At 47.4% G+C, this 12,496-nt stretch overlaps 1 protein-coding gene across 21 annotated transcripts in view; it reads right to left on the reverse strand.

Annotated features, from left to right (window-relative positions):
• GRIP1 (glutamate receptor interacting protein 1) overlaps positions 1-12,496 on the reverse strand; it is a 1,044,357-nt gene that overhangs the window by 228,702 nt on the left and 803,159 nt on the right. For all 21 annotated transcript variants that reach the window (XM_069229162.1, XM_069229153.1, XM_069229151.1 and 18 more), the window contains one exon: positions 6,587-6,670. In XM_069229162.1, coding sequence (XP_069085263.1) covers positions 6,587-6,670 — 84 coding nt within the window. The remainder of the gene's footprint in view (positions 1-6,586; positions 6,671-12,496) is intronic.

Consider the following 12,496-nt stretch of genomic DNA (forward strand, 5'->3'; position numbering starts at 1 on the left):
AAAAACCACTGTGACGCAGCCAACGATGCCGCTGGCGTGCACCGTGACCTGCCGACGCCGCACTGCCCCGCTTCGCACCAAAACCCAGATCTCACCAACGCCGACATCTGACGCCACCACCGAGCCACTGCTTGCACCGTGACTTGTGGGCCCTGCACTCTAGCATCGCCCTGCTCATACCGCAGCCTGGGCATCCTCGATGATGAAGCTCCTGCTGACAACGAGACTGCTGCCTGTACCGTGACCCGTGGACACCGCTCACAAGGTACACCAAGCATCATCCCGTCCTGTACCGCAGCCCCGGTCCACAGATGCCAGCACCATTGACTCCAGTGTCGTCACCAGGCGTACCTGCCTGCACCGCGACCCATGCACTCCCCACGTAGCCCATCCTGCGCCGCACCACCGACCTGGGCCTACCAACGATAGCGCTTCAGCACCAATGATGACAACACTGCCTGAACCGTGACTTGGTGATACCGCACATCACACCGCCCCGCTTCACACCACAGCATTGGTCTCACCGACGCCGCTGAACGCCGTCATCAAGCCACTGCCTGCACTGTGACCTCTGGGCACCGCACGTCACATCATCCCACATTGCACCGCAGCCCCGACGCCATCTACGCCAGGTCTCCTGACTTCATAAGCCCGGAGTTCGATCTGCAACGCGTGTGACTTCAAGGGTCCGACGACCCCCGCACTGACCTCCGGAACCAACAACGCGATGCCACTCTCCGGATCTCATTGCGAGGATCACAATGCCCTGCAATTCCAAAGGTACTGTTTGCGGGTCTTCCCGACACCATAGTTGGCCCACGACGCCGTGGCCGGCCAGAACTGTTGGTTTTATTGATCACAACGCTGTGATATCTCCAGGTGGAGCTATCAACTTCAAGGAACTGTATTTTCAAGTAATTCTTGCAAAATTCATATCTTTTATTACTGTATGTTAGATTTTTTTTGTATTTGGTCTTGTTTTATATAGATAAATATTGGCTGTTTTTCTAAGTAGTGTTTTCACTGTGTTACTCTGTGTTATGTGCAAATGCTTTACACATTGCTTCTGAGATGAGCCTGACTGATCGTGCCAAGCTACCGAGGGGGTGAGCAGGGGTTATCTGAGTGGGTATCTTCCTTATCCTGACTATAGTGAGGGTCCCTTCTTGGACAGGGTACAAACTGACTGCCAAATACAGACCCTATTTCTAACAGCGTGAGCCTAGGTTTTTGTTTTGAAATGCTTGGTTGTACGAAGAGGGGTGCCATCGGTGTATGGCTGGCCGTCAGTTCGGATTGGGGCTGCCACTGCTGCAGCGAGCAGCAAAAATAGGGTTAGCCAGGCAGGCAGTCTAAACGATCAGCAGATGGAGGTCGGACTGTTTCAAACGCTATGTGAGATTAAACTTGTTGTAGACTCCAGTCTCTAATGCCTGTCTACTATTCTCTCCAATACACCCCCTTTTTTCTTCCTGTCTCTCCTGCTGACACAGGTAGATGGTATGAGGATCCGGGGCAGCAGTTGGATACCTTGGCACCTCCTGTCCACATGGGAGCAGAGGAGGTTACAGAAGTGCTGGTGCTCGGACACTCATATGTGAGACGGGCAAAACGTTTTGATTCCACAGGTGGTTTCGCAGCCAGGGACAGAGCAGCTGGATACTGGTTGATGTTCTGTGGTCAAGGAAGTTTGCACTTAGGCACTCTGATAACTGCTTTGGACAATTTGTTGCCCAGGGGGTCAACATGCCTTGGGAATATTATCGCGCATCTTGGTGGCCAGGACTTAACGGTTATTGGATGGAAAGACTTGTTTGAGCTGATTATATCGGAGATGGGCTGGCTCGCAAGGAGGTTCTCAGATTATTTGCTGGTGTGGTCCAACACTGCTCCCAGGGCAAAATGAAGAGGTGGTAAGTTGGTAAAAACGACTCTGTGAAGTGGGTGAACAACAAGACTGGTAAGTAATTCAGGTTGGTTAAGATGTCATCCATGGCGTATGGGTGCATTAAGGGTAAGTGGTTCTTCTTGCAGGATAGTTCCATTTGTCTAAGACAGGTAACAAAATGTTTATCAAAGATTTGCTGGCCTTGTTAGTCCACTGCCCATGACATAGTGGGGGTGGGGGGGGGGGGGGGTAGATAGTAGGTGAACTATGCTGGCCTGTGGTGGGTGAGGTCATGATTGGTTGGACAGTTTGGGTACAGGTAAGGCATCCTTTTAGACCAAATTTACAGTGGCGTCACAGGACACTCCAAGGGGTGCTAGCAACAAGTCAAAGAAGGTTTGCAGGGGTAGAGGGCGTTCAGTGGTCACTCACATGCGGTCCTTACTTGGCAACCAACTGTGCAGGCACAGTGGACATAAGCTAGTGCTGGCCCTTGGGGGGAGGAATTTGGATGCAAGGGGTGCCCAAAGTAGGTATCCTAGAGGGGAAATGGACCCCTTTCACAGGGACATCCCAGTATGGAAGGTCAGTGGGTGGGGTCCTACCATAAGGAGAGGCACATTCCAGGATCAATATTATCGGACAAGGGATTTAAGAGGAAGGGACACTGCTGCCAGTCATGACCTCACTCGTAAATTATTGTTTAACGGACGCACAGGAACAAACTTATGTATGGATAGGTAACTCCCACGTACTAGCGGCTCAGTTAAGGCTAGGACTTAATCTCTGTTAACAACGCTGCAAAATGTTGGGTTACTGTGCATAGAAATGATTGAAATGTGTTTTGTATATAATTGTAAATAAATAAAGCTGGGGGTCTTTTGACCCCTCATCTAAAGAACGTGATCGTTGATCTTGTCTGAGTCCTTGGCCTCAGGGAGTATTGTGTGGGCTGAAGCAGTTAAAGGGTGGGCTGTTTCCCAGGGAACATCAGCGACTGCCTGGCCATATTATGACAGTAATATCCCTTTCCCTGAATGACCAGTGAAGTTTTACTTAAAAGGAAGATAACCTTCCATACATAAAAAAGTAAGTATGAAAAAGAGTTATAAAATGCATTCTAAAGTATGGAAAATAGCACTAAAAGGTATTGAAATAATTAAACACTTGCTAATAGATATTTCTACATGAATTCCTTAAATAATTTGTCTTATACATTTGCAACGTAACAACCTTAAATGATCTCACAGAAGTAAAACGAGAGTTACATCCTGGAAACCTTTTACACAAAGACTGCAAATCTCTTTTTACTTGCCTATTGTTCTTTTTTTGAAATACCAACCTGTATCAGTAATCCATCAAGGTTAAATTTGAAAAATATTTATCTACCTATTGAATCAAAAATAAACTATAAATATTTTTCATACATCACGTGTCTAACAAGGTAAATCTAGGAATATTCACACAGTGAAGACTACACAAACCAAACTGCATTTGTGTTAAAAAAGAATTTGAATTAATGTCTTCTTCAATATCGTTTTGGTGGGCAAAGCTAGTGCCGCCTCTTTAGATAACCTATTTTTCCAAGGAAGGTGCTAATATGTATTATTCTGAAATATACAAATCCTGTTCTAGATCAAGTCAAATAGAATTACACACTGAACTACAGAAGGGTGGTACCAATATTTCAAAATCTGGATGCTAGCTTTTTGCACAAATACCTACTAAAACCAGTCCCAATTGCAAAGCTGAAATTCACATACTACCGGGCATAGACAGATATATTTATATGTAATATAATTGATTTAAATGGTAAACACTCTAACGCTTATATCAACGTTACAGGAATTTTGTCCTAGTAGATGGTCTTTAATGCCCCAATATTTTGTTTGCCCAATCTGGAAAAGATAAAGGGCCTGTGCTTCTACTATGGCCAACGTTTTTTAGTTGGAACCAAAATCAACAAACAGATAGCATTGTGTTTATAATGTCAAGCGTATGGGAACCAATTACCCACTTAACATTTATTTTTCACTTTTCTTTGTCTGAGAAATACTAACACTTTGCTCTTTTGAAGTATTAATGGTCACCCGTGCTTTATCCATATAAGCCTCTAACAACTTACTGTAAACCAATTGGCGTAACATCTAACTTGATAAGATCATCAATGTGCAATCAGCAATTACGCCGTTTCCCTACTGATATGAGAATTTTCTTGTCTATTCTAGATATCGAAGATAACTTGGATGCACTATTTAAGTGTTCAAAGTTAGTTCATAATGCTGTTAGCTACATATGTAGAACACATACATGTTTTTCCAGTTTGCAGTTCCAATGGTGCATCGTCTTCACAAACAGCTTACTTGCCCTCACTGCTGTGAGAGAGTGACCGCCACGTGTGTCCTAGCACAGGCCCCGGTTATGAGTTTCACAGATTTGGAAGCGATGCACGAGAAGCCTGGAATTCCAGAATCTGGCAAGTATCACTGCACCAACAGCCAATGATTAGGAGGTTTCTCCTCGGAATGGGGAATAACACAGACCCAGATATACCAGGCTCTTTTCCATGTGATTTTCCTCCGAATCCGGGAAAAAAATGCTGACATTTTCCACCTGATCAGGACAGAAAAAACAACCAGCAGGGGGTAGTCGGCTGGGTTGTAGGGATAGGGTCTCAGGGCAGGGCTGTGTCATTTTGGGGGAGCATTATCTTCTCTCCCTATAGTGCTGCAAGCAGTGCTTTAAATTGGCCGGTACTGTCCGGTACTGAGTACCGGCACTTTTTTATTTTGAGAGGGAGAGTACCGGCACATCTCAAGAAAAACGTAATACTTTTAATTGGAGAGTACCGGCACTTCCCAGAAACAAGCAGGTACTCTGGTACAGAGTACCTGCACTTTAATTTTTCCATTTCAAGCACTGGCTGCAAGTGTCGGGCTTCTGGTGCAGAGGATGATGACCTCTCCCTGCAGCACTTCCACAGGGTCTGAATTCGAACCTAGTGAAACTGTGCCTGGTTTCCTGGTTTCTCTGGGCCCAGAATTCTTAGGCCCAGAGATGCAGACTATCCGTAATGGGCCAAAGTTGTATCCCACCTCTAGTTACCACTCCTGATGGGATAGTGACATTTGTAATCATGGCTACACAGGTGTGACGAGTTGACATATTTTGTGGGTATGCTGAATTAACCTTGCCACAATGAGCACGAGGGGCGTTACGCACAGAAGGCATGAGATGTTTTTATTTGTAAGAGGTAACTACACTTGGCAGGAAGCATGTGTGCAGTAAGAGGGCACACATGATGATTTGTTGCAAGCAGTACAGAGCTGGCACTGATTGCCTTGGATGGGAAATATGGCGGAAACGTTATCTGCATACTATTCAACACCGAACAACGTGACGGCGCAAAAGCACATCCATGCTTGCTAAATTTAATGGCTGTATACTGAATTCAGTGGGTGTGTGGGAAGGAGGATGGCATGTATGGTGGCGTGAAAAAGTCACAAAAAGAAGGTGTGTCAAGCTGTGAAAGTTTCCGTGGAAGTTTTAGTGTGCACAGTCCATATCTGTGGCCAAGGAACTTCCTGATTACAACCTGGCCCAAATTGTTAAGATTGTTATATTGTTTTGAGGATGACACAAGGGGAAGTATGAGAAAGTGACCCCTAATGGAGGAGGTCATGAAACAGTCAGACCCCCAACACGTATCTCATGCCACTCAGGATACCAGGCACTGAAACCTGTGTCCTTAAAAACAAGCAAGAGAGAGGTATACGAGTGCACGGGGATTCTAGACAGGGAGAAGACCCTGGAATATAGGCACGGTTTACCAGCATGTAAAGCAATACCTATGAATAGCATAACGTTTGATCGATGCATGTTGCCTAAACGCAAACAATATGCATGAGAATTATGGGTTAATGTAATTGTACTATTTCTGCAGCACAACAGCCTACCCAAATAACATTCAAAGCAAAAGGGGGGCATCAGGTACAAAGCTCGCAGCGAGAAATCAGTAGAAAATCGGGACAGTTTGTTAAAAAGCGCATATGAAGGGGATCTGAGGCCTTTGGACAAAAGACTCCCACGTTGACACACAGCAAGTCAACGTACCAATCCCCTAAAGTAAGACAACTGGGTACATTACTTTTAGTTGGTCCTAACAAATTAGGTGCCAAGAATGGGGTGCCAAACACAATCATTTGACATAAACCCAGTACTTAATTTGTGCTTGTTGTTTCCTATTGGGCCGGGGCTTATTCTTCTGCCTCAAGCATTTGCTAAGAGCAAAAGACACATATAGGACAGACGGAGGAAGGGAAAAACGAAAAGGCGTCACAATGGGAGCAAGCAGAAAGCTGCCAGAGTGAGCTGAAGGGGCAGGGAGGGGCTTTAAATGGATTGAAGAGGCCCGAGATGGCTTCAGGTTTACGCTGCCTCAGTATTTCGTGCTCGCACATTAAATAAATGCAACGGCTTCGAGTTTGAGGAGGGATTTGGGCACCGGCACATTTTTATTTACAAATTAAGCACTGCGTAAACCTACAACTTTCACATAGCACACACAAAGTAGCGCACCATTTTTTAACACAAGACTCCATAGCAGGATTCACTAGGATTAAGCATTAGGAGCATTTACAACGGAAGACCTAAAACATATAATGGGTTAGCACCCCTTACTTGTGAGCCAAAACGTACCTCGTATTACGAATCCAAAGGTGTTTCCTTCTTTATGTAACGTGACTTCCACGGTTTTAAAAATGACACCTGAGCCTTGCACAGCTAAGGAAGAAAAGCACGTCTTTGTAATGCAGGCAATATTTGTACACATTTTATTTCAGTTTTTGACACTATGAACAATCATATCATTGAACATTAAAAAAATTAAACAGTAGGGCCAGTATCACAATTTTTTATTGGAAGCAATAAAGCTATGTGACTGTACCCTTATTTCAAGAGCTAAAACAGTTTTCAATTTACACCACTGTCCACATTGGAGAACTATATTACATTATTTAATAAATGCAAGATGGCTGCCAAGAGGTGAGTCTTCGGCAAGCAAGGGGAGAGGAACACACATTAGCAATGCAAATAGGTCTCAAATTGAGCGCTGAGCTGCTGGCTATGTCAATGTTTGTAAAGTACTGTTTAAAATAAAGTGAAAGAAAAAACATATCAACATACTGAAACAAAAGCAAAGGTATTTGAGGTTATTGCAAAACTGTACATTGAATTCAATATTTTCAGTATGTATAAATGACATGGCTTACTTTTCACTCCTGAACCTCTGAACAGATTTGAAAATGAATAATGAAGTGTCAGAATGTAAACAGAAAAATGTGCCAGGGCCTAAATTACTTTACAAATAATTCAGTTATTTGGTCATCTGTAGTAGCCCAGGAAGATTTATGGGCGTCCAGTAAAACTGCCATGCTAACTTCCTCATCAGATGCCAGCTGAGTTAATGCAGCAGATACCCCTTTCCCCAGCACCATAAAAGCTGTTGTGCTTTTATGCAATATGCAGAATACAGGCGATAAAACAAAAACAACCCTTAAAGTCTGCTCTTCGGTCATACCCTACAACTATGGCGGTCATTATGAACGTGGCGGTCCCGGTCGCTATGCCGGCGGTGGCGGTAATAACAGCAACTTGCATGGAGGTCCAGAACGCCATATAATGTTCATGGCATGACTGCCGCTTTTGTAACTCTGCCACTACCAGGCTTCCTGGCGATGGCAGAGTTACATAGCCGACAGGGCAGTGCTGCAAGCAGCGCCGCTCGCCGGATAGTGAGGCAATTTCCACCAGCCTTTCCCTGGCGGTTTACCCCACCAGGGAAAGGCTGGCAGAATGGGTGCCTCGGGCCGCTGCGCTGCCCATGCACTTGGCATACGCAGTGCAGGGGACCCCATGCACAGCACCATCGCGCATTTCACTGCCCTATTTACGGGCAGTGAAATGCTCGACGGGTGCTGCTACACCCGCTGCACTGCTACATTGCCGCCGGAATGTTCAGGCCCTGCATTCAACTGGGCCGGCTGGCAGAAACTTTTTCTGCCCGCCGGCCCAGCTGAATGTACATTGTGTGGCCAGCGGGGGCGTCTGTGCGCTGGCGGTCTTTTGTTGACCGCCAGCGCAGAACTCGGCGGGCTTTCCCGCTGAGTTCATAATGACCCCCTATATCTCTGTTTCTGAGCTATTACAAACAAGCTGGGAGTGGTGGGGAGCAAAACAGCAAAACAGTGAGGGAGCAAATACTTGAAGGAAGAATCAGTACAAGAGGGAAAGAATTATAAACCTCATAAGATAAAGGAAAAGCAATAAATAGTTCCATAAGAGTGAGCAGTGGAAGGAAAGAAGCCAGCTAATCAGAGAAATGGTTCACATGCTATACTCCAGGGGCAGGGCAAATGTAAGCTGGACAGGGAAAGGCATTGAACAAGCAGCAAGCAAATGAGAGTGATAAAGTCAGTAAATGGTAAGCAATCGGTGAGCTTCACGCTCCTGTAAGCCCTTAGTAAGTCCACAGCAGATCGTATAAAAATAAACATGAGATTGTGAGAGGACAATGGAGCTCAGCATCAAACCGGCCATGGGAGTTTGTTCCATCGCTGTAGCCTCCATTCATACTGACGCCACTATCCCAACACAGTACCCACAAATACCCCTTCTGAGCGGTGTTACTTCTAGTAACACTGAAAGTCACTGAATAGCAAAACAATCATATTTAATGGGGAAAAAGGGCAAATAAATACCTGTTTTGCATTCCTTTGGATGCTTAATTGTATAAAGATTTGGGTCTACTTTGGTAGCACAAATTGAGGCTCTCCCCTCCCTTACACAGGGACGAGAGACAATGCAGCTTAAATTAACAATACCAAGGAGAAAGAGGATTACTACTTGAACCATACAGCAGTAATTTACAGCTCCATCTGGAACAAACTCTACACAGAGGCAATCATACTTAGACCCATTCATTACTTAATGCGATAAAAATGTGCATATCAACATCTGGGATGATTGATGTCGGAGTAGACAACTCTGGATAACGATCAGGAGAAATGTAAAGATAAAAACTCAGGGGTAAAGTTAAGGGAACGGCCTTACAGCAGTGATATCTCCAGATTGGCATGTGTTAATTAGAATAGTTCATGGGCAGTCAATGACCAGCGTGAGTGAGATTCGAAACGACAAAGGAACAATGCCCCCAAAACAACAGCCGATTCAAATCAATTGTATTTATTCTACAAATCGTTCTCGTTTCAAGCGGGCATATGTGGAAAAGTTACTAAGGTTTACGTGTTTATTCAGAAGTCAAAATGCAATTTTAAACAGCAAAAAGTGCATTACCCCAGTAACGGTGATGCACTAACTCCAGCATTTTTTTTTGCTAAAGTATCCTCACAGCAGCGAACAGAAGATTAACTAATTTAACTGTGGGAATTTATATGACTCGGCAGGGTTCAGCAGTGACAGACAAGAAAGGGAGAAGTTACCTGAACATACAGAAACAGAGAGAAAAATCACACTGGCTGAAACACAACATTCTCCAACAAAATATAATAATTGTGTATCAAGATAAAAGATAGGACTGCCAACCTTATCTAAAGACTATGTTAATAATACCTGCTTAACATCCAAGTACAGCTCAGGTATAGCACACAGTAGAGATGTTTGCTACAAAAACTGTCATTAGTTGAGCATGACACATTCTACACAGAGTGGCTGGCACATATTAACATATTAGATGATGCTTTGTGTCGAGGAAAGGTGCAAACATTGTGAATTATTTCTAGCACAACTGATCACATCGATGCTAGCCAAATACCCCTGGAGTTTGCTTTCATATTGGCCACAACAGGCATAAGAGGTTGAAGCATAATAATTGAGAAAAAATACCCAACACCAGAGATGTTTGAAGGCATGGGCAAAGTGGGTAATTGCCCGGCCCGCTGGGAAAGTGAACATTTCCTCTTGGACCGCTGTCTATCCTACTCTCTATCTAAACCTTTCTTCCTTTGAAGGGGCCCGCGGAGAGAGAGACGCAGTCTAGTCTCTCCGCAGGTGTATTCGGGACGGGGGAAGTGGCGCGGAAGGCGCCTCATTGGTCTAAGGTAAGTAGGGGTGGGGTCTTGGGTTAAGGGTTTATAAGGGGGGGGTGAAGGGTGGGGTCGGCCTCTTTCTCCGCGCCGACAGTTAGGAGGGATGGTTTGTTTAAGTGAGGAGCGAGTTAGCAGTCGAGGTAAGGAGGCAGGGACCCCCAGGGCAGGCCAGGAAGCGAAGGGGGGTATTTTCCGAAGTTTTCCCCGGCGTTAGAGCCAGAGGGGAATACGGGCACCGTGCCGTAGGGGAGGCCGGCCCCTTGGGCAATTATCTCTACACGCGGAGACCGCGCGGCAGGCCAAGTCGGCCCTCAGGGCATTGTTTATAACGCGCGGAGACCGTGCTTGTCAGCACGGCAACGTGGCCAGGCCTAAGTGTGGCCAGGCGTCATTAAACCCCCGCGGGGGGCCCCAGAACACCGCAGTAACGCGGGAGAGGCCGGGAGGGCCCCTCGGGCACCCCTAAAAAGGGGAAAAAATATATATAAAAAAAATATATATATATAATACAAAAAAAAAAAGGGGGAGACAGATAATTTCTAGGCATCATTGAGGACAGGCATTAAGCCGCCTCCCCCCCCCCCAACAAGCAGGCAGGCCAGGGCCCCCCCCCAAAAAAAAAAAAAAAAATTTCTACATACAGGGATAGATACAAAAAAAAGCTACACAAGAACAGCCCCCCATAGTTAATAGGCTCGCAACATGGCGGTAGGCCACGACACAGATGCTGTGAGGGCCGCCCTCCGTGTGCTGGGCGAAGCAGGCAGGGCGGATCTATTAAGACCAGGAGTCCTAGACCAGGCCTGGGTGGTGATGGCGCGCCCTACTAGGGCGGCATCGGGGCGGGTTGCGGCGGCAATAGCTGCATGCGAGTCACAGGACTCCGACGGAGAGAAGGACGAGGGGCCTGTGGCCCCTGGGCAAAGTGCAAGGGCGCACCAGGGTGGGCACGGGGCGCAGAGCCCGCTGATGTTTGACGGGGAGACACAAGGCACTCAGGATGTGGGAGCAGATAATGTGGAGGCAGGGAGGGACCCCTCAGACGCAGTGGGCCTGGTGACGGGGAATGGGGGGCCCGCAGGGCAAGGCGTCGAGGCAGACCAGCCCCTACCGGGGACGAGTGGAGATTTTGCCCCGCTAGATCTGTCATACCATAGAGGTGAAGGCCACAACCCAGGGTTTTTCGGGGCGCCGGCAAAGAAAAGAGGCAAGTACGCGGGAAAACACAGGGGGGGGGCGGGGAGGGCCAAGACAACGCCCCGTCAGGCCAGGGGGGGGGAAAGTCAGGTCCGCACAGGAATCAGGGCCTGCCAGGGACCAGACCCCACACACACAAGGGGGCTGGGACAAGGCAGACACCTGGGACTTGGAGGCCAGGATCCGGGAACAGCGTAGGGTCGTCCTAGAGACAGAGGCCAGGTGGGCACAGCTGTGTAAAGACAAGGAAGAGGCGACCACTCGCAGCGCAACATCCCCAAGAACCAGAGAGGCCAGAGGGCAAGTAGGAACGCAACAGCCAGGGCCAGGAAGCGGAACCTGGGTATGGGTCCCACAGGCAAGGGGAGAGCAGAGACAAGAGGATCGTGCGGCCGAAGGGTCAGTAGGCGCGGGGAAGCCCGGTGACGCAGACGGTCACGTGTGGAAAAAAGCAGCAATGCCAACGGCAGAGGTTGGCAAGATACGGAATACGCCGACTGGGCGCAACACGGCTCAAACGCGTTGGTACGAAGCAATGGACGGGTCTGCGGCGGCCTTCTCCACAACGGGGGACCACGGATACCGTCTTGATGACACGCGTCATGCGGGCACGGAAGCGAGCGAGAGTATGTCAACCAATGTAAGAGATTTTGGCCAACACAAGGGCCAGTGGGAAGGCGGGGATGAGTTGGAACTGGACTACGAGGAAGAAGGGGAGGAATGGGAAAATGGTGAAATAGGAGATTGGGAGGTGAGCGCTGTGAAAAAAGGTGGCGGGCGAGGGCGCAAGAGCGGCGCAACCTCTTCTCCGTGCTCTGTATTACAGGTTGCAGCTCCATTGGAAGGGCCTACAGGTGGTCGGCAAGTCATGCCATGCAGCAGAAGCCTGAGGAGAGTGCCAAGGAGCTTGGGAGACAGCGTCGGAGGTAAGGAATGGTGGTCAGTGTGGGGGGAAGGGGGAGGGACAACAAGGGAGGCTACCACAAGAAGGGCCATTGGGGTAGGAGATGGATCAGTTTTAGATGTAACAGGCAATAGCGCCATGCAGAAGACGGCAGAGAACAAGGATAAGGAGAGCACCGCTACGTCAGGCACAGCTGCAGCGGGGAAGGCAGATACGGGTGAAAAGACAGTAGAGGACAAGGAAGGGGGAGGTCACAAGAAGAGGCTGCCGTACATGGGCTTAGCTATGCCACTAGGTTCACACGTAGCAGAAAATACAAAAGCCAGAATATGGAAACACAAATATGTAGATGTTTTTAAACTATTACATAGGGACATACAGGCGAAGAAAGGTTCCAAGGAG

The sequence above is a fragment of the Pleurodeles waltl genome, chromosome 4_1 (genome assembly GCF_031143425.1).
Source record: "Pleurodeles waltl isolate 20211129_DDA chromosome 4_1, aPleWal1.hap1.20221129, whole genome shotgun sequence".
In the NCBI taxonomy this organism is placed as follows: Eukaryota; Metazoa; Chordata; class Amphibia; order Caudata; family Salamandridae; genus Pleurodeles; species Pleurodeles waltl.